The 27,636-nt window shown below is 44.0% G+C and overlaps 2 protein-coding genes across 14 annotated transcripts in view; one reads left to right on the top strand and one right to left on the bottom strand.

Moving 5' to 3' along the window:
• The window catches only part of BPGM (bisphosphoglycerate mutase), a 40,570-nt gene that overhangs the window by 8,384 nt on the left and 4,550 nt on the right, over nucleotides 1-27,636 (bottom strand). For 4 of the 7 annotated variants that reach the window (XM_065029900.1, XM_065029894.1, XM_065029910.1 and 1 more), the window contains 2 exons: nucleotides 8,064-8,156; nucleotides 5,160-5,815 (listed from right to left, as the gene is read on the bottom strand). In XM_065029900.1, the coding sequence (XP_064885972.1) occupies nucleotides 5,160-5,760 (601 nt within the window). In that variant the 5' untranslated portion in view covers nucleotides 5,761-5,815; nucleotides 8,064-8,156. The other 3 variants (XM_065029886.1, XM_065029917.1, XM_065029933.1) reach the window with 3 other exon arrangements.
• LOC102089266 (aldo-keto reductase family 1 member B7-like) lies at nucleotides 20,694-27,634 on the top strand. 7 transcript variants are annotated; one of them, XR_010466136.1, is made up of 6 exons: nucleotides 20,694-21,071; nucleotides 21,163-21,330; nucleotides 25,015-25,137; nucleotides 25,872-26,023; nucleotides 26,488-26,571; nucleotides 27,224-27,634. XR_010466136.1 is itself a non-coding variant. In XM_065029937.1 (6 exons), exons 1-6 carry the CDS (start codon nucleotides 21,036-21,038, stop codon nucleotides 27,328-27,330), a joined length of 606 nt encoding a protein of 201 aa, XP_064886009.1. In that variant the 5' UTR covers nucleotides 20,694-21,035; the 3' UTR covers nucleotides 27,331-27,634. The 7 variants fall into 7 exon arrangements, 3 of the variants coding, with proteins under 3 accessions (XP_064886009.1, XP_064886019.1, XP_021153251.2); XR_010466139.1 differs by adding an exon at nucleotides 24,243-24,373 and having other exon boundaries at nucleotides 25,600-26,571; XM_065029937.1 differs by having other exon boundaries at nucleotides 25,872-25,959.

Below are 27,636 nucleotides of genomic sequence, written 5' to 3'. Positions count from 1 at the left end.
ATCCTTCCCAGAAGCTTATGTTTTCATACACTGAAGCTTTAGCCTAAGTTAAATATTCAGGGCCAGATTCTGCCCTCCCTACAGGCTGACAGAGGACCTAGCTTCAGTAGGGGAGAAAAGTGGGCACAGTGTTAAGAATCTGGCGATTAACCTTTATAGAATATTAGCTTACTGTACAGATTTTAGGAAAAGAAAGAAGATTAGTAGGCTACAACCATGGCTGCAGCATATTATTTACATTTTTTTTCACCCTTATGTCTGCCAAGATAGTGGGGAAATGTTGGAGGGGCAGCCTTGATGCTGTAGGAGCACTGCTCAGCAGTAGTCAAAACGCTGGTGTTACCAACACCCTTCTGGCTACCACTACAAAGCACAGCACTATAAAGGTTGCTATGTAACTCCATCTCAGCCAGACCCAACACAGTATCACTACCTAAACAGTTTCTGATTGTGGTTTGACTTTGACTGTGGTCGTTACTGAGGCCATCCCAATATGAGACTGCATAGGAAAACAAACCATGGATCGATCATATTGCCATGCAGTAGGAAAATCCAGCCTGCCTTAAATTTCTCAAGCAGTCTAAGATTAAATAGGCTGAAGGAGGCATGAGATTTGCTACTACCAGCACTAGCTGTTAGCTATGTCATTAGGTGAGAAAGTCCCAGAAGGCTTGAGTAGAGACCCAAGCTGTACTACCACCACCAGGAGCTCAAGGCAACACCACGACAGAGTTCTCTAATCATGCAACCCTGAAGCCTGTCAGCACACAAACTGTCATTAGACAGAGCTCTGGGAAAATGCTTCCATCACTGGCTGTAGCACTACTGGTAGTCTCTCAAGTCCAAGTTTGTGGGAACCAGTCACTAACATGCCATGTGTGAAATGCTCCTGTACCAGCTGCAGCTCCTGGACAATCTGTTCCAGCCCTTTTGCACTATCAGACACTTGTCATCCTCTTCCCTGTGCTGATTCAAAACAGCAGAATGACAGAAAACTACTCACTCCTTGCCAGTTTACAGGCAAAGTTAACTTGCAAAGAGGCCCAACAAGCTCACAAGAAATAAGCAGCAAAAACACAGAGCAAAGACAGGGATGAATAACAGGGTGCGCAAGACTATCTCATTTCAGCAGCTTTGAGCTGTTTGATCTTAATGTGGTTTCTAACTGCCCTCAGACACCATAGTCATATAAGTAGTATATCCTTAAGAAGGTCAAGCAGCAAAATCAGTAAAATCTTACTAGGTAGGCTTCATCACACAATCCACACCAGGACTCACAGTGTGTAGCTCCAGCATGTAAACTACAGAAATACTGTAACTGCACAAGTATCACAATCACAGTAATGGAAAACAGTAAAATCCTGGAGGGCACTGCTCTCCCTTTTCACCAACTGGCAAGACAAACATCAGGCTTTCCCAGTCACCACATTCTGCCTGCAAGCCCAGGTCCAGAGCTCTGTCCCAGCTCTGTCACCACAACCACACAAGCTAAGTGGGTGCGACATCTGCATCTTTCTTCAGGAGACCAGATAACTCCTCCCCTCCATTTTTTACCCTGCATGTGACAAGACTCAGTGATCACCACACCATATCCAAGAGATGGCAACTTTTCAACAGGGAGGAAATTCTAGAATCAGACCTTCCACAAGACCTTGTCTTGAGGTACTTTACACCAGTCCTCAGGGTTAAATGGCCAGGAGGGAAGTTGGGACAGCCCATCAATCCTTGTGCCACTTGCCTGGTAAATCAGTCCATTAGACTTGGTCTCCATGTAGTTCTTCAACAGCAAGAGGGAAAGCTGGTCACAACTATTACACTAATGTTGTCTTCATGATGGGACACTGCTAAGAGGATCTCAAGCTGAAGTTCTAGTTACTAGATAAAACTATTCCTCCTTCAATGAATTGCTAAAATCACCTGTAAACAGAACCTGTGCCTCTACAATGCTTATTTAGCAGATTTTAGCAACTGATGCTTTCATAATCAATATGACATTTCAGCATCCAAAATAAAATTTATCAAACCAGTCTGCTATGCTTACTTTAGATACCCTCCTCATTAACTTTTTTGCCTTTGCTTTTTCAATGTACCAGAGATGCTATACCAGGAAAGAAAGTCTAGAGACCCAAGTTACAGGGCACAATCCATACCAACAGATGTCACATGACAAAACATTTACAACAAGAGACTTCCAGCAGCAAGCACAAGACTGCTGCCTGAATTTAAAAAGAATGTTACTTTCAAAGAGCCTTCACAACCCTAACAATATATAACGAAAACTGTCCTCTTGCTCTGCCAGTTTTTAGTTGTGCCAATGATTCCTAGTATCATCACATACATGACCTGAAGATGATGCAAAGGATAAGGGCTCTGAAAGGTCTGGATAAGCTCAGTTACAGAGACTTAAAAATTTGGTGTCAACACTGTATCTTTGACAGGATTGTACAAACAGCCACACTTGTCCTGGGTTGCATTTATCAAATTAATAGGGATTACCTAGAAGGAACACAGCCCAGCATCCCCACTGGACACCAGCAGCTTATAGCACAGAGGTCTTCAGCAGCACCCTCTTGAAGAAATGTCACTCAGCCCACAAGACAGAAAAACAAGTTCTCTGAGAAGCTGCTGTTTCTGATCTCCAAGGGTACACACGAGTACAGTGCAGTTTCTGTTATATACTGTTTTCACATGCAAACCATGGGAGATACTACAGACATTTCATATACCTTAATGAGGTCCACTCTGAGGACTGAGAAAAAAAATCCAAACCCACAATCAAAGCTTTGTTATCCTGACACACTCTCTCTGATTTGTGTGCAAGTATAATGCAGATCCACATTTCAAGCTCTTTACCAATTACTCATAAGGAAAAAAATTCAGATTCAGAGAACTGCAGGCCTGTTTCAAAAAAATACCTCCCTGAAATGGTAACTTGAAGGATACTCTGAGGTCTTTCTGAAAAGACACTAAGTTTCATACTAAAAGAATTAGAATTGCTTCATCAGATCAAACTGAATTAAAACATATTCATATTTACTGCCATTTAAAGCTTCTGAGTTACAGTTTCCAGGATTAAATTATCACTACGACTAAGACATCCAAGCAGTCGTGTAGGGCATTTGGAGCCCCGTTTTCTAAATGGCGAAAAAACATGGCTCCAGCTAAGATAGAGGGGCCCAGAAACTTCCACTCAAGTGCATGACACACTAGGTTTGTCAAAAAGAATCCACACTAACAAAGACCAGCTCATAGCGGGTGCTCTAAATACAGTAGACTGAGAAACTTTAAGCAGTGTTGACTCAAGTCAAGCTCCAACAATGTTCCAGAGCAGCTCGCAACCTTTCGGGAGAAAAATGGAGAGACAGTCAGCAATGCAGACAAGGAACCTCTTAGATTTAGCTAGATACAGGCTGGAGTTCTGGAAAAAAAAAAAAAATAAAAAAAATCAGGGGTCCTAAAGCTCTGCTCATGCCATCCTTCAGACCAGCTCTGCAGCAACCCAGACCCCCACTGTAAAAAGGGCAGAAGAGCCCTGTATCTGGCAACTGCTCTTACGTGGGAGCTGATGGACGGTTCTCAATCAACAAAATTAGATCCTCTGCAAAGGATTCCTCACATTTCCCTGTGTAACCATTTGCTGGGAGGCACAATGTATAATGTAAAACAAACAAGGAGACAACTCTATTTTACTTTGCTTGAATGTACACAGCTCTTGAAGAGTTATACCTAGCAGACTGTCCCAGATAAAAGCTTTGCACTTGCCAGGACTAATACCACTCTTTCCAATCTCAATGCAGCAAGGAACCCAGCCATAGTAACTTTAAAGCAACCTTTACCAGTCACTCATGCTGTCAGCTCTAGCCTTCACACACGCCTGTGCAGAAAGTGGACCAAGGTTTCTGCTGAAGCTGTTGTCAGCTTGCAGCAATTCACCCCCAAAGGGCTTGCTTGACCAGCATGGTCTCATGGAACTGGTTCAGCTCTTTGAGGAGGTCAAGGGAAACACCATGGTTGCAAATCTCCCTGCCCCTTTTTCCTTTGTAATTCTATAACATTTCACACAGTGTAAACAACAACCCTGGCCACAGTGGAACCAGATGAAGCTGCCTTTCTCCTTCCTCCAAGCAGTGATCTGTACCGTAGAATTCAGAGCCCCTGTAGCTACAGAAGTCACTTGTACATGCTTACTCCCTGGGCTTTTAACTCCACCTAAAGCATCAGCTATCCTGACTGTTCCAGCATGCCTACATGCAAAAAGTGCTCAGAGTCAAAGCTGCAGAGGCACACACCAGAGAGTTTTATTAACTAAAAAATTGAGTGGATGCAATCCCATCTGTGCATACCTGCAACTACACCTCTCATAGGTTGCATTCATACAAGTATGATCACTGAATTCTTCTCTACCCACAGACAAATAAATTAATGCAGACCATCTTCCAGTTCAGGACGACCTAAACTAGAAGACATGCCATTAAAGAAGAGGCAGAGGGGAAAGAATCTAGCAATGACTCAAAGATAAATCGCATTCTTTTCAAGTCTCAAATAAATAAGCAACTTTATGCTAAGCTACCAACTTAGCTGTTTCTCAGTACACATTTTCTATATTGGCAAATAATACAATATTTGCATAAGCTTTAGCAAGTTCCTAGTCTCTGCAGAATTCCCTGTCATGGCAGCTTTAAGTAAGGAATTATCAAGAATGAAGACTCAGAAGCAACCTACCACAGTAACAGTTGAGAATGTCTTCCACATCCCAAGACTTTATTCTGCTGTGTTATGACAATGCTTGTTTAATGAACAGATTATGACTTCAACCGTTCTGACAAAGCAGCTGAATAAATCCAGAAATAGTGAGAGCTATTCAGAGTTTGTGTCTGTTTAGACCAAAGTTCATTGGAATAAAGTATTTTAAAATGAGCAGCAAGAAACAAAGGGAAAGCACCTGGCTCTTCTCTTACCTACCTACCTAATTCTCTTCCCCTTCTGCACACCCCAATTTGGTTCCTGTTCCTATAGGCCAACTTCTTACTTTCTCCTTGGAGACCACAGACATTAAGTGTTACACTGCCCAGATAAGTAATATATGCTACAGAATAAGATGTAAAGCAGTAAGCAATTGAGTAAAGAGCAGCGGACAAGGCTAAAAGGAAGACCCTTACCTTCGACATGCTTCAGCAGTGCCCTGCTGCTGTTACCATGAGCAGAGATAAGGATCATTTTGCCACTTCTCAGTTCTGGCACTATCTTTTCATTCCAATAGGGAAGGAGTCTATCAAGCACATCTTTTAGACTTTCAGCCTTTGGTAGATTATCCTGAGAGACATCACTGCATTTATACCGGCGATCATTGTATATTTCTTCGTAGTAAGGATGAGATTCAGTTATGGGAGGTGGAGTAACATCATAGCTTCTCCTCCATATTTTCACTTGCTCCTCCCCATGATTCAGAGCCATTTCTGCTCTGTTGAGACCAATCAGTGCACCATAGTGACGTTCATTCAGTCGCCAGGAACTCTGAATGGGGACCCACTCTTGGCCCATCTCTTCCAGGATAAGCCACGCAGTCTGGATGGAGCGGCTGAGTACAGAGGTGAAGACGAGGTCAAACTCAAAGCCCAGCTCTTTAAGTTGTTTGCCACAGTTTTGAGCTTCCTTTATCCCATCGCTGCTCAGCTTCTGGTCCACCCAGCTGCAGAAGCGATTCTCCTTGTTCCAGGCTCCTTCCCCATGTCTTAAGAGAACAAGCCTGTACTTAGCCATTTCGGTTGCAGCTTAGCACAGAAGACAAATGGTCCGGCATCTAATAATGATGCATCTGGACAAACACATGAGACAGATACATCAAACATCCTATAGATAATGCATTACAAGTAGTTAATACAGCAGCAAGGAGTAGACAACTATCAGAATCAAAACAATCAAAGAAATAAGTGTCTGCTGAGTATGTTCCTACTTTTGAAGTCTCCTGGCTTTGAATTCCTTCCCACTCATGTGGAAGGAAAAGCACCATCCTCCACCCAGCTTGGTGCAACTAGCCCACTTAACCAATTGATAGCAGATTTGTATAACTGTTCCAGCCTACAGATTCCCCCCAAGGGCTTAAGCATAGCCTCATTCAGTAGCAGCTCCCAACCAGAGAAGCAAACCCCACCCACTGGTAAACTTGCAGAGGTGAAACATGGAGCTCAAGCTTAGAATCGCTGTCTAGACCCACACTGGCTCCAAGGAAACAAGGGCACAGACAGTAGTTGTGATCCTCAGCCAGGGCAACTGGGGAGGAGGGCCACACAATTGGAAATGGCAACACACAGCACCTTATTAGCCTTCCTCAAAAGACAGGTCACCATAATCATGTACTGTATAACTTATTTCCTCACATGCCTATATCATCCTGCTAGTTATGCCAATCTCTGCTAGATTCTTCCCTAGATCACCTCCTCTCTCATTCCTCCACACTCAAGTGCCACAACACAGATACTCTGGGATGCAAGGCACAACTAGCTACATATTCATAAGGTCAAACAGCACCCTTCTCTGCTCCTGTTGACTAAGTAACAGCACCCTGAATTGTCTTCAATGGGAGATGGATTTTGACCACTCACCCAGGCTTCTGCAATGTGACCGAAGATGATCTAGCAATCATGCGATGCCTGAAAGGTCCATCTAACACAGCACTGCAACTCTGAAAACCACACCTGATCACTCTGATCTGAGGTGTCACAGAGTAGATAACAATGCACAGAACCAGGGTGGAGGGGAGGGAGGGTGGTAGAAAAAAAAATACAACTCTCTGCACTAGAAAGACTGCTGCATACTCAAAGACTTAGTGCTCTCAAAAATATGGACAGTGGGAGACGAAAGTCTGACTTGTGCACACACAACTTCAGACTAGATTTCCATGAAACATGCTTATAGGAGCTCACATCATCTCAAATCAGTTGGAGCTGCTTCAATCACATTCCAAGTCTCCAAGTGTCTCAAATTCAGGCCCACTGTAACCCTGAATTAGCTCAGTAGGATGGGTCAGGCCCGTGTATTCTGGGTTTTTGGAAGCAGCATTCATTTTTACCAGGCTTTTAAAAAGTATATAGAAAATCTGAATTCATTAACAGCCTCAGTAATTTGATCTCAACTCTAACAGCAGCTTAGTTCTCCTTTACTCCCACAGAAGACAGTTTACACCACACAAGGACATCACACAACACCTCCCCTGTTCTACCTTCTGACTGCTGGTACAGCTCAAGACTAAAATGCATTTTAGGACTGACAGATTTTTTTACACAATATCAGGAGGTATTTTCTGACACAGAATAGACAGTTGGTAAATACAAAATAAAGTCTTCTGTGATTTCATGCAAAGGAGGCCTGAATTTTGTGTATGACATGGAACATCTGAGACAAAATTGCCTGCATGTTCCACTTTTTCCACTCACAGTCAGTTGCACATTAAGCAAAGAAATCAACTATTGTTAGGATTCCACTGTCATGTCACATCATATACAATGCTAAACCACACCCTTAAAGATCCCAGGTTTACAACAGAAAGGAGTGAGATACCATTTCCACCTCAAGCCAAAGTAATCCTTCTCCAGCATCCCATAGATATGATTAACCATTGCAGCATGTCTACAGCATGAACAACTATATAAAACATAGCCCCATAAAAAGCTATCTCTACAGATATCTCATTATTCAGATTAATTGACTGTATTATACACAGGAACAGATGACATAATTTACAAAACCAAATTACAACCCAATAAAAATAACAAGACCCAACAATACAGTAAATTCATCTGTTCACACATGTTCTTAGTTGGGTACTCTTGTCCAAAAGCAATAAAAAACTAAAATATAACAAACAAACAAAAAGATTCATACAATGATCCAAGATCATCTGGGGACCATAAACTACAGTTCAGTTATATAAAAGATCAGGCAAAATCACTATTCTCAAATTCAGAAAGAACTGGCAGACACAGGCTTGTTTAAATATCACGCCACTTATGGAAGCATTTAAGCTAGAAAGCCTTACAGCAACACATGGAAATAATCCTACTCACCTTTCCTATGGCAAAGGAGCAGCCTACACAAATCCCAGCATAGACTCAAGAGCTGCTTTATACAGAGGCCACCACACACTCCTGGCTAATTACCTGCAGGAAGAGAATAAACATCAAGTGATCACACAGAAAGAAACCTCAAGTGCAAATGGTTATGCCAACCATCATTTGCTCTTTGAGCTGTAGGAAAATAGAGCACACACCCCTTGTATGGGCTGGGAAATCTACCAATTTCCTTCTCCCAAAAAGATGCATATGCACAGCTCCTGCATTTCCAACAAGGGAAAGTTTCTTGTCTCCCAGGATAACATTTGCTCCCCAATATTTGTTTAGACCACAATTACCACAGCTCTAGTACCCAGAAATCTACCAAAACCTCTGGGACACAAAGGAGATACAGATAGCAGACTTGGATCCAACACAGAACAGAAACACAGAGCCCCAGGTCAACACAGAAGGGCAGGAGAACATAATACATCGGCAGGTCTAACTGCCACAGGTGCTCATTTCCAGGACTCCTCACTCCAGCCAGCACAAGTTCACCTGCCCAGCCCTCCTATAAAACATCCCTGTGCGGTGCACGTGTGCCTCCTGGCTTCCCTAAGAACAGAGGCTTACCCAGAAGCGGGGCTGCAACTCCCATATACACACACACAAACACAGGAGGCTGCCCAGGAGCAAAGCAACAACTCCCACCCACAAGGTGCCCCACAGCTACTGCCCCCCACGGGAAGCCACCACCTGCCCAGGGCCCCAACACCACCACCCTTCCCCTCAGGTGACTCCCCACACACACACATACCCCGGGCCGGCTCCGCGTCCCTACACCCGCCAAGGGAGCCCACCTGCACACCCCGCTTCAGGGAATCTCCCCCGGGACCCGGCAACCCCTCTCCGCCCGAAGAGCCTGCGCAACCCCTCCGAGGGAGCACCCCCGGCCGCCCCGGCGCCCTTCTTCCCCCGCAGGGAGCTCCCCCCCGCCGCTAACCGTCCTCCCCCCGCGCTCGTTCCTCGGCTTCGGAGAATTAACAGGCTAAGCGCGCGTTGCCTTACGGAGACCACCGCAGCCGGTGGCAGCCCGCCCGCCAGGAACGCCACAGCCGCGCTCCGCCGCCCGTCCCCGAGGCCGAAGTGAACCCCGCTCCACCATCACCGCCACTGCCTCCGCCGCGCCGGGAAAAGGGGGACCCCACGTCCTAATGAGGCCTCGGCGTCCCCGCGCCCGCGAAGATGGGGGTGCCCGATTGGCTGGCCCAGAGGATGAGCACCGCCCTCAGCCAATGAGGCCGCGCCTGTGGGCGGTGACGCGAGAGAGGGGCGTGCTGTCTGCGGGCGCGCTAGGAGCCGAGCCAAGCCCTCTGCGGCCGAGCCCCCCCGGCCTGTTTTCCCGGTCACTCCCGGCCCGCAGCTCCGCTGGGGGCTCGCTGTCCAGCGGAGCCTGCGGGGATGTTGGTGTCATGTCCCTCCTCCGAGAAAATCAACGTCCTCAAAAAGCAGGGCGATTTTCCTGCGAGGTATCACAGCAGAGATGTCGGACCCCCCCGGACACGCAAACGCGGGCGACGCTTCCCTGCTTTGTCGATGCCACCGAGAAATGGGGTCACGGCAGCCTGTGCTGAACGCGACCGGAGGCAGCCCCGAGCCTCCGTCTTCTCCCGAAACCACCTCCGCTCCGACTGACCCTGCATCAGCACCAGGTGGGCGCTGCTCCTCCGAAGCCAGGGACCGCCGTGCACCCCCAGAGCACTCCCGCCTCCTCACCCACCGCCCGCGCTGGGCCCTGCGACAGCAGCCGGGAGGGCGGGCGCCGGCCCACCCGTGTGCCGCGTCAGGGAAGAGGCGAGGGAACGAGCTGGGCTACCCGCAGCCGCTGGAGCCTTCCCGCTCCCCTGCCCGCAGCCTCCTCGGCACGAAGGGGCATGGCACCAACGCCTCGGGCTGCCGTCCAGCATCCCCTCGCTCATTGCCGGGAGGTGAAGAAACAGGGTCAGTCAGATGCGGTGTTTCCCAGGCAGGGCTCACTTTTTTCTTCTGGCTTTCAGACCTTTTGTTTTTGGTGAGAAGCAAGGGTCCAAAGTCTCATTACTCATAATTAAATCAGCAGACAAAAAAAAGTAGACGTGTGTCTTCCTAGCAATTGTGCTTGCTACCATCATACCCACAGGTTGTAATTCTTATTCTACCTAATCAAAACACAAGCGGATGGCGCAGCTCTGACAAGAGACGGAGAGAAGTGGTGTGGGAAGGTGGTGTCCCTTACTGCTTCTACTGCCATAGATCTGCTTTTATTTTTGAAAAGAATCAGAGCACATCTTTTATACATAATCAGATTCACATTTTCTTCTCTAAACGCATACCCCTGAACAGCCACAATCTAAATTTTGAAGGGCCACAAACAATGTATACTGAATGTGCTCTCTCACCCCCTCTATAAAGGCAGAGATAGAGGTGATCTTCCATTACTAATAGGTTAAAATGATAGCGCAGGAAAATGAAAGATGTGTGATTCAGATTCTGACAAGAAACAGAAGGAAATTTAAGAAAATTCGGGGCAGAGGTGTTAAAATAATGTCTATAAAGTGCTGTGAAGAGAAAGGATGTTTTGGTTTGCGCTTCCAGGGATTAGGTCCTAATCTGTCAGTTGGAAAGAAGCACCAGCCAGAGGAAACACTGCTCCACTAGGCCCTCAGGATGGCACAGCACTAGGTGTGCTAAGTGGTAAGAGTGGCCAGGCTGTCAGTGAGCAGCATCCCATGTCTCTTTGGTGCTTACTACACTGACTGTGTTCCTCATTTATTTGGCACGCTCTGGAAGGCATTCTGCCTCTCATGGAGAAGATTTTCAACACATTTCCTGATAAAAAGAGCTATGCCTGACCGCAATACAGAATTACAATAAAATCTGCTGCTTCTGCAAAATATTTCCACTGAATGTGAATTGCACTTACAGTTACACGTATAATCTTTTTCATCTCAGCCACTAACTTTAACAATTACCTTTCATCTATATCAACTTCGTCTAAGCCAAAACCTATAGTACAAAGCCAGTCCAGCCTAAGTAATCAAAATTGTACTCTTAAGTTCACTGTACCAGAAGAGTTTGACTTGCCACCCATCAGGTCAAACTGGTAAAAAGAAAAGTTCCCACATGGTACTGTGGGATCACACACCTGCAATCACCCTGTCTCCAGTCAGATCAAACCTGTCTCCTCTTGTATAAACGTACTTGCAGTGCAGCTCTGAATATGGGTGCATCACAGGCTAACTGACTGATTGACTTTGCAAGGAAAAGAACTAAAGGTCCTAGAGACAGAAAGAAAAATAGCTACTCTTGTGTATCAGCACTATGTATCTGCTGTACTTCAATAATTAGGAATACAATTAAGAGAAAGAAACATATGTCAATATGCAATCATGACTACAAGTAAGCAGACAGCAACCCGTGCCACAAGCCAGGAACTCCACGGCCATTAAATACAGATTTATTATATCTATTAGTCTTTGAGCAAAATCATTTCATTAGCATGGCAAAAACAGCCTAATGACTTTGACCCATGTTTCAAACAACACAAGGACACAAGAGTCAAAGCCATATCCCTGTGCGTGACTTCTTGCAGACAGCTACTCTCATTTGGCAGCTATTATCTCTCAGACCAGCTGGGTTGTTTTTCAGGGTCTCTGCTCTGGACCCCTTCCTGGCTGTAGTGTTTAGTTGGAATGTTTACAGCAGAAGCAGTTCAGGAAGCTCTTTTCCTCAACACATAAACTTCTGCTGGGGCACCAGTACAACTGCACCACTCTGAAGAAAGGCCTGGGGCTGGGCGAGGCAGAAACAGAAGAAAACAGAACTGGAAAGAAAAAAGGCCCATTAATGATTGATGAAAACTCTTGCAAACAGGAGCAGTTTTCACTGATTATGCCCTTGGTACTTTTCCATAGAATAGCCACTTTGTTCAACGCTAGATCAAGTATTTACCATAGTGCTGCAGCCATACCCATTGTAATTTCCACAAGAACCTGAGCTCTTTGTTTACCCCTATTTGATAAATGATCTGTCTTCATTAATAATTTCATCTTCAAAAGAAACTTCTGTGATCAACTGTGCACACACTCTATTAGAAACTTTCTCTCTGAAACTTTATGCTGGGTGTTTTTTACTGCATGAATTTGTGCCTTCCCTCCTAGGCTCTCCCTACCTTTTTCACCTTCAGTTGCTGCCAGCGGCACACCTGTCCTCTCTCCCACCCAGTAGTGTGCCCAAGGAATACTCACTCTTTTTTGAAGGTGAGCACATTCAGGCCATTTTCAACACTTGACAGTTTTTCCTCTACAAAAGTCCTAGATCCTGTCTTTTCTCTGTCTGTTATCCATACTACTGTTGTCTCACATTCCTCTGCAACTTTTCTGATGGTCCATTTTCATTTGGGGCCCAATTTGTACTGAGAAAGGTCTGTGAATACAGCACACTATGCGGAGAATTAAACACATCCTGATTTCTCCAAGAGGACACAGAACACTGTAAAATCACTCTGGCTGCATCCATCTCCCTGCCTATCACCCCCTATACACTGGTTACGTCTTCTCTTGTAAACTAAACACAAGCTTCATTTCTTGTAAGACATAACTGCAATGTGGACAGGGGCCTGGAAGCCCACAGTATGTGTTAAACCCTCCTGCTAGCAAGGCAGTGCTACCCAGCAGGGATACCTCTCCTTACAGTAACACAGCCATCTTATCCATCCATGCCTTCAGTTTCCTTACCTATTCTTTTTACACCTATGCTTACTCAGGTTTTTTCTGGCTTAAAAGACCACTTTATTCACTGATTTTTCAATCAGCTTCGTTCTTTCCATCCCAGGAAGAGTACAAGTCCACAAGACATCAATGTAATGTTTTCACCAAAGCCTGGTCTCTAAACTGCATATTTAGCTGAATCCCAAGCAAACTTATGTGTATTCATGGACTAGAAGCTGTTTTCCTTCTTCCTGAGACCATAGCCACAGCTCATATAAAGTGCTGCACAGTCCTGTTGGCCTGAAGTCTTTCATATGTCTCTATACACCAGACCCTGGTATGTAATACAAGGGAAATAAAGCCTTCTCCATCAGGGCTCAGAGAGCACATAGCAGGCAAGGATGCACCGGTCCTACTTCTGTCTGTTTGTTGGAGCTACTCGCCACGTCTTGCATTAACCAGACAAGTGGTTCTCAACATTTTCTTGGCACAGACGTGCCTATGTGTGGGTAGTTTTTCATCACACACCTACTTCTGTTTGCCAATATATCACACCACGAAGTCTTGAACCAAGCCTGTTATTACCCAAAACTTGGGGGTGCACCTGACAGAGCAGTGAGGCATACCTTGCACACCAGTTAGTCACTTAATTACAATTCCTCAGCAAAGGGCCTTTTTCACCTTTTGTTTTACTAGTGCCTAATACAATGCTGCTTTCATATGTAAATACAGTGGGGCTTTCATCCTGCTTGGGTATGGAGGCAATATGTAACTTCATGCATCTCAGTGAATTCTCTTTATGTCAAAACCAAAAGCATAAGTCCATGTGCAGGCCAATATTCTACTTTGTTTGTTTGGGTTTGTTGTTGTTGGTTTGGTTTGGTTTTGGCTTTTTAGCTCAATTGCTTGGGGGAAAAATCTGTTCAAAAAATTGAGGAGTGTCTAAGCACTTAAACTAACCTTGCGCCTGCCACCAGAATTGTGGCCTTAGTCTTTAAGTAAATGCAGAAGTTTTTCTGAATCCTTAAGTACCGAGTAAATTACTAAGAAAGAGGAAGAAAATACATAAAAGCCTTCACTATATGCAAAACAGATGGAGGGAAGCTGCTATGCAAGGCATTGTATTCCAAACCCAAAGTGGAAACTTAATTTCTTACCCTACTGGTACTGGTAATGTTATTCTGAAGTAAAACTTGTGACTTCTATATGCTCATCTGAAATCTTAACTCAAAAAATTATTTTATTTCTGCATATCCCAAGCTGAAAACATACACTTGGGAAAACCATTACATTTTCTATGCTCTCAAAACCACTATATGGACATCTTCAAATAACCATCTCGTCACAACAGGAGTCTGGATGCTACAGGAAAGTGTGTGGAACACAGTGTTATGAAGGAGCCCTCATGGATACAGTTCTAGCCCCCCCAACTAGCTGGAAAAGAAGTTGTACAGAGTGCAAACAGCTGGGAAAACAGAATTCTTTCTTACCACCAGAAGTTTTTACATTCCTAGAACAAGAAACACAACCTGAGGATCTATAAGGTTCACTTTCAGATTTTGTGGGTTTGGAGTGGTTTACATTGCAGGTTTTCATTTGGAGCATTTCACTGTTTTATAGTCACAATACTGTACAAAATAAGTTATTGTAGCAGCATCAAAAGCAAAGAAAATCCTGTGATGAATCTGCTTTTTTTTTTTTTTTTTGCCCCATGATAAACAAAGTGCTGCAGACATCATCAGACGTCAGTAAGAAACTGTCTGAGAAACGATAATTTAAAAGGGCCTCTGAAAAAATAAAGCAGCAAGGTGGTGTCTCGTCTAGGCATGATAAGTTTGTTAAAAAACAGACTGGATAGTACTGATACTAAGGCATGGTAAGACCACATAAGCATCTGGGTAAACATAACCAAAAAGATAAAATGGCAACTCCATTCCCATTGCACAGAATGGCAAGAACCACAAACACACATGTTCAAGTTTGCTTGCTTTTAGGAAAAATGAATGGCTCACCTCAAAAGAAGCTGCTCTAAAGTTTTATACTTCCATGTTACAATGAACCCTGGATTAACTAAGAACTTGCTGATGTGTGTATGCGGAGCTACCTCTGTGTTTCTTATGTTTATGTCTACAAATCACAACGATTTGTCTCGCACTTACCTTTCTTTCCATGCTATGTAGCTCTCTTGCACCATACCAGTTTACAAAACAAGCCTGACTGATGTTTAGTTTGGTTTTGAATAGAGCACAAAAATGAGTTTCCTGTATAAAAAATCTGTCCTATGTGCCATGACTAGACAATATAAAGAAAAAGACCAAGTCACACTGTTCTGCTTTACTGGAACTTCTCAGAATTCAGCAGGGTTGCTCCTGACTTTAAAAAGCAACAAAACCAAGCCTCTTTTTTACAGGATTGTTTCCCAGGAACTTTAGGAGTTAAGTTGCTAAATAAATGGCTGTGTAGCACAAGTTAATTCATGCTCCCGCCATACCCCCCCATTCCTTTAACAAAAAAGGAACATGAGTGAAAAGGCAGATAGGACTAATAAATAGGGAGTCAGCATATCCAGCTTCCCAGAATTTTTCAAGTCTAATTTTCATTTCACACCTGGTTTACTCACATGGAAATCCATTCATTTAAATAATTTTGTGCCTGACTTCCACCATTTTTTAAATTCAGAATTAGTCTATTCCTCTCTATTGCCATCAGATCTAGCTGACCACAGAAGAGCCTGGAAAAAATATTTTGCCTGTAATTCAGCATCTCCTCTTTATATTAGAAAAAACACACTTTCCTCCTTCCCAGAGACACAAGGTACTATCCAACATTTAGCATTTTGAATAGGTTTGTTTAAACATTCAGTACTGCTGTCATTATTCTTCTGAGCCAAGATCAATTAAATGGATCTGTGAGAACAAAACCTGGGCAGTGTGTCTGCCCTTCTTAAGAAGGCATTTGCAGAAGTAGCATGTATCTGGTAACAAACTATGTACCTTGGGGGGGGGAGGGGGGGAGGTGCATGAAGAGGACAGGGAGGGTTACAATACCTCTAAAAAGGTACCATAAAATGAGGCCCATGCTATCTAACCGAGGTCTCTTGCCCTTCTAAAGATACAGGTGCTCAGAAACTTAGACGTGAAGAAGCCACTTTGTCTACTTTGTCTGGTCTTTCGGGTTACATCTAGTTTACAGGGCAGCTGGGGGCATACACAGGCCAAATTAATTTTCCTGGCTTATGCAGCAACCCACACCTGGCCACCATCTTCTCCCATTCTCCTGGATTACAGACATGTTCTGGTTACAGGGCAAGCAAGAGTCCCCAGACAAGATAATAGCTGGAAGCATCCTGCCAGAACAATGTGCAGCTCATGGCCTCCTCCCTGCATGCCTTGAATTACTTCTGGAAATTACAGATGCTGAGAGCACAGAAGCCCATCTGACCAACCCCAAACCTGGAGCATACAGCAAAATAACTGCAGATCTATGGATTAGTGAAGGACAATAAGCCAAACTTTTGTGGGAATCACTGAACCTTCCACATCCCCACTAAATGTTCATATTGCCCGTGGGTCCTGCCATTTGACAGGAGAAAGACCACATGAGGTCTGAGTAACTAAGCCAGCTAAAACAATCTGGCTCCCCTGTTGTGTACAAGTTCAGGTTATAAAACAATTTCTATTCAGCTCTAATTGCACAGATTCCACAGTGGTATTTTTCTTGGTTTTCCTAGTCAAGATGAACTCATTGTTTTCACTGTGTGCTTCATTTGTTTTGTTTTTCAAATATGAGAAAAATATTTTGTGTTTCACAAATGAAAAACATATCCCTTCTTCCACTCTTAAGGCATTTGAAGCACCCCTTTTCTTGTCAAAACTAAACACAGCTGATTGCTGGAACTTGAAATGGAGCACAAAAACATTTTTCCATGAGGACAAGAGCCTGCACTAGGCAAGAAGAATACCAGACTGTTCTCAAAAGTGATAAGCTTTGGAAAACCTACAGGCTTCATATATGAGAGAGGAAAATTTTGATCCTGTGATAACCATGCCTACCAACAGAAGTGGACAGGAACATAGGTCTGGGATGGGCAAATTTTCCATTTGCAGATGAAGTGGGGTTTGCAGGCTGGCCATAGTGTCCAGCTGAAGTTGCTTATCCCCTCATTACAAAATCCATTCTTCCACAGAGACAACTGAGAAGGTATGGTCTTTGTTGATGCTTTGGTACCTGCTCTTTTCACAGGGCTTGACAGAGAGAAAACAAAGCAAAGCATTTGCCAGTCTCACATAATTCAGCCTCTCCAGTCTATGATCAGAAGGTTTATTTTTACAAGTTTGAGAAAAGACACAGAAGACGCTGACATGCTTCAGCTCCCGCAGCAACCAGTCCTGGCCTCTGCAAGGAAGCTGCACTTTAATTAAACAAGTTCAAAAAATGATGCTGTTAAATTAATGCTAAGTCTGTGGGAGGATAGATGTTACTTTTCTGAAGAGTGTTTTCTACTGTTTTGACTGAGGTGGTAAGAAATAGATTTAAGCTAAATCAATATACAATGTACTTCAACAGATATATGTCCAAAAAAGGCATTTGCATCAACATAATGGAACAGCACAAGATTTTCATGTAGACAAGACTCAGAAGAAAATATAACCATATAATACTTTGGGAATACTGAGAACATACCTTGTTTTGCCCTTGTCTGCTGTCAACACCTCCTCCACTGCCTCCGGGGATCTGCTCCCCACTGCCCGACAGTTATTAACTATCTTTTCCTGTTTTATTTACCCTCAGGTACCCACTTGCTGGCAAGTTACACTTCTCTTTATCACCAAACCACCACATTTGATGTAGCTCTCAAAACTGTAGCTTCCTGCAGTTCTGCTAAGTTAAAACATTCCTCTTCAAGGTAGTTTCAAGCTAATGTTCCATAGACTTTCCCCTGTTTCCTTCATTTGTAACAGTAACAGTTACTACAGTTTCAGAGCCAGACTGGCTGGAGTTTCCTCAGAAACCAAAATATAATGCTTCAGACTTCTTGTGTGTCTGATGCTGTGGAAATGTCAGAATTCGACTACTCGCCCTGGGAAGTCCATCTCTCTCCACAGGGTGACACACAGTGACTGAAGAAAAAGTATAAAGAATGCCATAAACCATTTTTAGCAGCTCTACTTTCTTAGCCTGGCATGATATGCCAGCACCTGTTCAATCAGCTTGAGCCTACTGGTTTACACTACAGAGTGGGGAAAGTGCCTGGGAAAAGGTCAGTTCTTATTCTTCTTGCTGTTCTTGGTTCCTTCCCTGAGATGCCAGAATGCTCAGGCCAGGATGGGATGCAGATCCTGAGGAATTTCGTCTCCCCCATTGTGCCCAAGCCACCACCACAGCTGCATCATGAGCTTCAGCGGTGGAACAGAAGGGATCTTTGATGATGAAGCACTGGAAAACGTAGACCATGTTGAAATTGTGACATCCAGGCATTCTGAGGACTTCAGCGCCAATACACAAAATAGGTTAGACAGAGTTGGTATTAGGCTGGCTGAACAAAGAGAGAGCTGACACTGTTGGCAGACATTTTAAGAAAAAGCTTGCTCCAATGCTGTTGAATTAATGGAAAATCTCCCAATGGAAGTAGCCCCTCGCTGCAAATGTATACTTGACAACTGCATGAGCCAGCACCGGCACGACGCTGCAACCACCGTAAAACCATGGATGAAAAACAAAGAGCAAATTCATTTTTGTTACCTCACCATCTGGGGGATCCTGAAAGCAGCACCTGGGCAGAAGCACACAAATGGGGATGCAGCTGCCACGGGGCTTGGTCCATGCTAGAGGATCACCGAACCTGCTGTTCGTGCCTGTCTTTCAGGGTAGTTTACCCTGTGTAGTGTAGTTTACCTCTGTGCTTTGATCTTTCCCACAGCAGGGCAGGAATCTCAATCATGTTTGATAGGGTGCCTCTGAGTCTATCGTAAGCCTCTGTTATGTGAACACAGATGTTGTACTTGTCAAGCACAGAACAACAATTAGCATGATATATGTGTTTTTCTACACCCCAGTGGCAAGTCACTTGAGCACGTTTACAATCCTCCTTGCCGATCTCCTGTTATTTTTCCGCAACAACCCAACTCTGTACAGCACATGCTGCTTCCTACGAGCTGTAGACAGCCCACAATCTGCAATGATTGCTACAGTCTAAAACAAGCTGGAGGTGCCAAGTACATTAGAGCACTACCAGTTGTAGTAAATCCAACCATTCTAAATTTTAGACATTCTGTTTTCTCTGGGATATACAATTTGTTGTAAGTAAGTGTCCTGTTAACAGGAGGGAGAAAACAGACTTGATTTGCCACCCCTCCACCTGGTGCATATAGGACTGCTTTGAAAGCTTAAGTTTTGGAACATCTTTGAGAAAGTGATGAGTTGAGGCAGGAAAAGCAGTCTCATACATTTCAGTGCAAAAGACAACAGGGAAACAGAAATTCTTTTATGTGCCTTTTAGGATCAGACAATCCAGAAAGCTGGTATGTTAGTGATAATTTCTAATTTCCTCTTCAAAACTCAGGTTGTATCTTTTGAGTCCCTACCAGAAAATTTTCACACCTACTTATTTATTACAAATGTAAGCCACCTTCATTATTTTTCTTTTTATCCTGTTTTAGGAAAAGATCTAGATGAAGAGAGATTTCCACCTTTCAATTCTTACAAAATCTAAGGAATGCAATATGCAATTCAGTCTGCTGGGAGTTTATTTAAGACGTTCAAAAGCAGCAGTCACACACAAGTTTAATTCTGCCCCCATGTGGCAAATATTAAAATACACCCTCCCATTCTGCTCTATTTTTGTGCAAGAGATGTATTAGTTTATGACATTAATTACATATGACATCAACAATGACCACATAGCTACAGGACACCTTTTCTCTTCTACACCTACATTTCTTTCCAGGCAGGACGAAACTCTCATTTATGAATGCACTGGCCACTAAAAAACAAGCCATAGAGATATGCCTGTTGCCTGTACAATGAGAAAAGTGAAAAGTAAAAACAGGTAACTCTGCAATTGTACAAGAAGGATGGTCCTGTTAAGATTGGGGAAAAATCTGGTACTTAGTTTTACTTCTCACCTATGCCACTCATGCCCTGCGTAAGCTTCCCTGTTTGCCCCTGTGACTCACTTCCCAGCCTGTGAAGAACAAATACCATCATCTTTGGGGGTGTGGTGAAAAGCAACTACTTCTTCCTATGTAAACTCACACCAAGGTTTCTCTAGCCATCTCACTCCATCAACGTGCAGGGTATCAAAACTCTGTCAAGGGATGACCAGCCCAGGCCACCATCACTGTTGTGGGGATGGAGCCCAAAAGGGCTCAGTGCTTCCTCATCCCAAAAGCCCTCAGCCATCAGCAAGGGAGAAGCTCCATAAGCTGACAGCAAGGCCTCTGTCTCATCTCCTACCTCAGGACTCCTGTTCAATGACTCACTCTGGGACAAGCCCCACAAATTGTGGGCCAAAGTGCCACTAAAAGAAACAGACTCCATCTGGTAACCAACGGGGTGAACTACAATAGCGTGCTGCAACACCCAGCATGTATCACAAGCGAGATACAAATGAACAACCCATGTCAGGAGCTGAACCCTGCACAAACACAAGCCGGATCAGTGCACAGCTGCCCTTAGACAGTATCTTTTGTTAAGGATCTTCGCCACTAGGAGAGGTTCACAGGGCACAGTGCTGCATAGCCCAGTTGGATGATGAGCTCCACGATTTTTTATTGATTTCAGCTTTCATATTAACCTGTGTGAGTCTACAAAGCCACAGCCCTGTTTGGCAGATATGGGAGGACCCAGAGAGCAGGCACTAATCCACCCTCTTCCCCTGGCCAGTGACGAGTCACTATTAAACCAGCTGAGCAAGAGGTGGCTGCAGCAGGGCTGCCCAGACAGCATGCAGGGGCCTGGTGATGTATGTGCAGCTGAGCACCACAGCCAGGATGCCCCTTGTGGGGCTGGGAACCTGGAAGGTAACAGCTTCTAGAAAAGCACCAGTATCGTAGAGTTGCCTGGCAGAAAACTGTTCCCCCTGGTCCAGCTCCGGAGAACTTTCCTGGTGTCTCAAGCTCTGCTCTCCTTGACTGTTGGGCTGAACCTGCATGGAAACAGGGCTGAAGACTGCCTTCAAGCCATGGAGCCCACATTTATGACTGCAAGAAATCCTGTTCTTGTCAAGGAAGAAAAGTAAATGACCTCCGGCGGGGGAGGAGAGGCATTCCTTTCAGTAAGGTGTTTTTTCTATTTTTATTTTGCTCAGATAAAGGTACTTAATAGGTGCTGATTTGAGATTCTTAAGATTTATGCATGATTTTTAGTCCCCAGCTGGGAAAGTAACAGCTGCAGTGCTGGTTACCATGGATGCTGGCTGCTGCCACTTTGACTATGCCTATGTGTACCAGAATGAGAAGGAAGTTGGGGAGGGTATCCAGCAGGAAATCAAGGAGGGTGTTGTGAAACAAGAGGACCTCTTCATCATCAGTAAGGTAAAGGATCTGGTCTTCCACTCAGGGTGGGGGAATGCTTTGGTTATAGTTTTTCATAGTAGGAAGCTTAAGTACTGGAGATAAACTTCATGCTGTAGGAGAAAGCAATCCATAACATCATCCAAGTCGCTCCTGATACAAGCTTACGGATTCACCCCATTCTGTATAGACAGTTAGGAAGGATATGCTGTGTCTGCACCCTGCTGTGGTCTGGCACTCTGCTGAGGAGACCTGGAGGTGCTAGGGGATGGATGAAGCAAGGCCATCTGCAGACCATTTGGTGAAGGGATGCAGGAAAAGGCAGTGAGCCAGGTGGCACCACCAAGGTAGAAACTCACAATACAAAGGTCTGAGATCACTTGGTGTCATGGACTGATACAGAGGCAGAACCAGTTTGGTAACAGCACCTCACTGACTGCTAAAGCACAGCAGAGGAGATGATCCTGGCAGTGGCTCGTGCTTCCTTCAGCAGTTGGGCTCACAGTCCTGCCAAAGGGGTGTTTCTGCTGTGTGAGGAAGACAAGGTTCTGAACACCTTGGGACAGTGAAATCTGCTCAACCCTTGTCCAAAGGAAGGTGTGGTTGGTGAGTTCTCTTTCTCTTGCTTACTGAGGAAAATGGGATATTAAGATGGATTATGAAGCTACTTCTTAACCTTAGTAAAGACTGTTGCCAACCTCTTCTTTGTGGCTTGCCTTTTTTTTCTTTGGTTTTGCCTAAATTTTTTCTTGGCTTTGCCTAAATTTTTTACCGGAAATGTACAAATGGTCAAATCCGACAGAAAGCTTTCTTGAGCTAAGCCATCCTCTGTGGCGATTGTAAATGACACACACAGAGATACAGACACACAGATTTTGTGCTGGCAGTGAGAGCAGAGCCAGGCAGAGCTGCGCTGAGTTCTCTTTAATTAACTCTTTCTCAGTTTATAGCTTTACAGATACAGGCCTGGACCAAGAGGTTAAACAGGATATTTCTTTCAAAAACTGTTCTTCCAAACACACCACACTCACTGTTTTCAGTCACATTCTCATGCATATCTTGTGGACGGTCTTCCAGCTCAGCATACACACACCCATACATCCTTGGGGCAGTCTTCCAGCCCGAGATATCATTCTCATTCCTCGATGTATTTGTCAGTCCAGGCTATCACTCCTCACAAACATACAACTCTGTATAACCTGCCCAAGGCAGCTTAATTTTGAATGATTGCTGTGATTTAATCATGTCAGTATTAGCCTTCCTTGACTGTCCAGACAGCCATGTTAGTATTGATCTTCTTTTATCATCCAGGTGGCTGGAGTCATACATCCTGCCATTCCCACAATCCTCTTCTACACAAATCTGACCTTGCAATAGGAGTTTTTACTACAGATCTGCCTGATCTTGTGTGCTGCTACTGCACATGCTAAATTCAATATCATGTGCCAGTCCCATCACAGAGCAAGCCTGATCTGAAGAGCACTAGGATGCCCTAACACCATATCGCCTCCCAAAACAGATGGAGCATTTCTGTCCTGTGCAGGACAGAATGTGCACTAGCTGTGGTGCACATTTTATGAAAAACCTCTGGTGAGCGGATCATGCCAGAAGACTCTTGCCGACATGAAACACGATTACCTGGCTCCCTACCTCATGCACTGGCCTCTTAGGTTCAAGGTACAGTAAGAGCAATGCCCTTAGTTTTCCCTCCTGGCAGACTTCCTCAACTGTCAGTGACGCAGCACTATTGCTGCTCCAGTTCAAAAAGACCACGTGTTTATTGTGTGTACCAGCACTGCTCCGTGTTGCTTATTCGGATTTATTCTGGCCATGTGAGACAAGCTCTTGATCTGTAGCCCTGAGACTGCTGCTTGCAAAGCATCCTCTGCCCTTTAGATAGTGGGAGAGGCAGACCTAGCACTAAGATCAGGCCTTCGAGCTGCAAGCATAAGCTATGCCACTTTGCTTTTCTTTTATAAATCTGGAAATTACCCCTTGCAGGAAGGAGGGCTGTGCTTCACTGCCTGATAGTAATTCTTTTCTATGAATGTTACAGGATCATGGAGTAAAAGAATATGTTTCTGTTTTACGTTTCTCTCTTTAATCGCCAAGTGCTTAACGCAGTCCAGACTGAGCTGACTTTGCCTGTAGGAGCCTTAGTGTTGTTTCACAGACCTTGGATTTCAAAAGATGAAGCTTTTCAATACCAAACTTTTGCAGACTACATGTACTTAATGATTTATGTCAGTTTGTGTGTATATGTATATATATATATATATATACACACACACACATATACCCTTAGCCTTTCCTTTCTGCTACACCCAGATCAAAATCTCTACCTAATGCCTTTGAACTCAATTTCATTCCATTATCTCAATATTGCCTTAGCTTTATGTGGACAAGGTTGTCAAGTGAAAACACATAATACTGTGGCATCGAGAAAATTCCAACCATTCAAAATGCTTTGGCCATGCTGTCTAGTTACAGGCTGTTCTTATTTTCCTAATACAGCAACTTAAACAGTAAGCCTCCCCATTGGAAATCGGTCAGATGTACCTTTTTCAGCAGACGTACTCCAGTACAAATTCACAGAACCAAAGTCTATCCTCCATATACCTTTTTATAAACAATTGAAGCAGCTATTACATGCATAACAGAACATGGCATGAAGTGAACTTGTGTAAGACTCCAGGATATTGATCTATGAGTAAACATCTTTCCTGAATGCATTTTCTGAAACATTACTTCCATGGCTGAAGCAGAAATACATGTCTTTATTGAGATAGTAAGTAGCAAAAGTGTCATGACCATGCATGAACTAAGAATAAGAAATGACTAAAGAATTAATTAAGTTATGATAAGAATGATGAGTTTTTTTCATGCACTATTAGCTTTAGCTCAGTACATTCCTGTTTGGTTCTTTTACATAGCTAGCGTCCCAACAGAGATTATTTCAAGCATTTCTTTCTCGTGGACAAGCAGGACAGGATGAGCTGTTTTCCCACAGATGACAGAGACATGTCTATACCTGGCAACAGTGATAATTCTACAAACATGGGAGGTAAGCTCAGCCATAGCAGAAGAGATGCATCCTCTGTCCGCATCAGCCTCTTCCATGTTTCCATTACTTTCAGCAGTCACAGAACTGTTGCCTCATGCGTGTATAATTAGTTGAAAGGAACACAAGGCAGTACAAAGCAGCTTTTCATAATGTGCATGCTTAGTCATTACCTAGTTATTCCTTTTCCATGAGTGCCTGACCCACACTGAGCTGCACCATCACTTTCAGTGGAGCTGCAGACGAGACTGATGTTACAAAAAGATCATTGTTTGACCATCACAACTCTACAATTGTCTTCAACACAGTTCTTACTCCTTTCTTGAACTGCTCAAAAAAAAAAATTACAGAAACAAAGGCATTTTAGTTTGAGATCTTGCCTACAGCGTGGGGTACTGCCCTTCAGTGCTTGCACAATAGTGGACTACTGACTGTTCTGTTTCTCATGCAGCTTGGTGTGAATGAGAATTTGGGCTTGGGTGAGATGGCAGTAATGTACCAGTACTTGCTCTTCCCTCCAAGAACTTTGCAACTCTGAATAGCAATTTTCTGCTGCTCATGATGGGAAACAAACCACATCAGGAAGAACATCTTAACGATCTGTCTTGCATACCAGATGACAATTTTGCCCTGCTTCATGTTAGGCCATGAAAGAGCTGGTGGATGCTGGTCTGGTAAAAGCCATTGGGATCTCCAACTTTAACCACAAGCAGATTGAAAGAATCCTGAACAAGCCAGGACTGAAGTACAAGCCTGCAAATAACAAGGTAAACTGCTAAGTGACTGCAGGTGAATAGTTTTCAGCGATTATAAAGATCTGGTTACAGTTGAATGGGGATATGGAAAAAGGAAGAATGAAGTAGACACAGCACATACTCTAAATGCTACTCTGTGGATATTTCTGAGTACTCAAGGCACTCAGATACTTCGGTGTTTTTCTCACCTTGCTGAACCACTGTTTACAAATTTTGGAGTATTTCCCTGGAAACTTTCATTCTGGAAGAATAAAGAACCCAGAGATGAGCTTTGTGAAACTCCCACAGCAAAACTTGTATATGCATTTTGTGTAAAAATAGGTGCCTTCAATACTAAGGACGCATATTACCATGCAGGCCACTGGTAAATTAGGGGAAAAGACAGCCTCTAATTGGATTAGGAGATAATCCACAGAGCACAACAATATTACAACAGTTCTTCCACTATCAGCCTCTGTGCCTCTGTGTTGGCAGGTCAAATGTCATCCATACCTCACATCCAGGAGACGCTGATTACGTACTGTCAATCCAAAGGGATTGCTGTAGCAGCCTACTGTCCCCTTGGCTCTCCTGACAAGCCACAGTAAGAATGCTTTGCGATTTTCAAGGGAGCTGGTATGGATTAGGCTGGTGACATTGAGTCTACAACTGCACTACTAATCATTCCTCTAGATACACATCTCTGTTGCTAGGCTGGATCTTTCTATGCAGGTTTCTTGCCACTGATTTATTTTCTCTGTGTACAGCTAAGCCGGAGGATGCTTCCATTCTGGATGACCCAAAGATCAGAGAGATTGCAGCCAAGCAAAACAGAACCCCAGCACAGATATATAGGTGCAGTACACTGGGTACCCCTTCCTATAACACGGCCATTGAAGAAAACAGAGCTTAGGACTAGGTAGAATCTCCATTCATTCCCCGTGAATTGTGACATTCCTGTGATTTTTCCCTAACAATGCAGATTTTTTTCTCTTATGGCCTCCAAAACATGATACTGTTATCTCTTTGGCCCTCAAAAACATTTTTGACTCATCTTCAAATATCATTTCCCCTCTCAAGTCCTCTTGCAGAGAATCAGAGCCTTCCATGGACTGCTGAAAGTCCAGGTGGGAAGAGAAGAAACTAACTGCCTCAAAATTGAATGGGAAAGGAGGCCTTCCATGTGGGCCTCCACCAATTCCCTATGCACCCCCCAGGAAGTGCTACCTAGGCCACAGGGACAGAAATTATTTGAAATGCAGCTCCACACAAAGGGTTTAGTTCTACTGAAATACTGACTTGATGGCAAACAGCTGTTAGAACAGACTCTGCTTTCTACAAAGCAGGAGCCATCCTCTCTGACTCAGTGGTCTGTTCCTGCAGGTTCTCCTTCACTTCCAGATCCAAATAAATGTGATTGCAATTCCCAAGTCTGTCACACCACAGCATATATTGGAGAACTTCAAGGTGAATGATTACGAGTGACCTGGGTGCTGCCCTTCGGGGTTGGCATGACCTCCCACTGCAAAGCAAACAGTGATCCTTTCTCACCCTTCCCAAGTCCTCCTCGGGCAAGAGGACTGGGCTTTTTGTTTCTTTATGCTTACCTACACTCTACAGACGGATGAGTCAAGCCTACTTTTGGAGAGGACACACGAACAGGTCTTATATGATATTTCCTGTTCTGTGGCTTGTGGATGAATCAGCAGGCACAGCTTGCTTGGAGCCCACAGAGAGTAACATGCAAGAAAAGTATTACATAAGAATAAACAATGTTCATAAAATAGTTCGTATGTTCATAACACAACTTGTTCATCTATCTGTTAATTCAGTGGTCCGTGACTCACAATGGACCCTCCATAGTGTGGAGCTGTTCTCTAATCTTGTCTTTCTTCACAATGTTTTGATTTCTCAAAGAGGTGTTTTCCAGCTGTTTCTCTTGCTAGATGTTTGACTTTCAATTGACTAAAGATTAGATGGCAACCCTGCTCAACTTTAACAGAAACTGGAGGATCTGCAGATCTTCCCTTGGTAGCTCCTCCATGTATCCAATGCACCTCTACATAACATTCGTACCTATATAACCCATGAAAATAACACTCCCTCTGATTTCTTTCAGGTCCAAAACTCACAAGGAGTACCCTTTCCATGCAGAATACTGAAGATGGTTGTAACATGGCCTTCACTAGACCTCTGGTGTCTCATGTGCCTCTGTTCCAACTTTGAGCTCTTTAGTTTTTGTCCTACATCTGTTCTGCTGCTGACAGTGAAGATACAGAATGTTTATCCCACGAAATTTCTTTGAGTCCTTTTTCTGGAAGAAGGAAAGATTGCTTTCTGCAGAACAAAATGTGGGATGTAATATTTTTCTGCTTATTAGAAGAGAGGCTTACTACTGAAGAGCCTAGGTAGAGCTGTTAAGCAGAAAATGGGGACAGTTTGTACCACCATTCAGTAATTGCCTTCTGTCTTGCCTCAGCAGAAACCAGATGTTGACCAGAGACACAATAAAAACCTATGCACCCACAATTT

This window comes from Columba livia, chromosome 1 (assembly GCF_036013475.1).
Source record: "Columba livia isolate bColLiv1 breed racing homer chromosome 1, bColLiv1.pat.W.v2, whole genome shotgun sequence".
In the NCBI taxonomy this organism is placed as follows: domain Eukaryota; kingdom Metazoa; phylum Chordata; class Aves; order Columbiformes; family Columbidae; genus Columba; species Columba livia.
The sequence above is the reverse complement of the archived record's forward strand: the minus strand, read 5'-3'. Positions and strand labels throughout refer to the sequence as shown.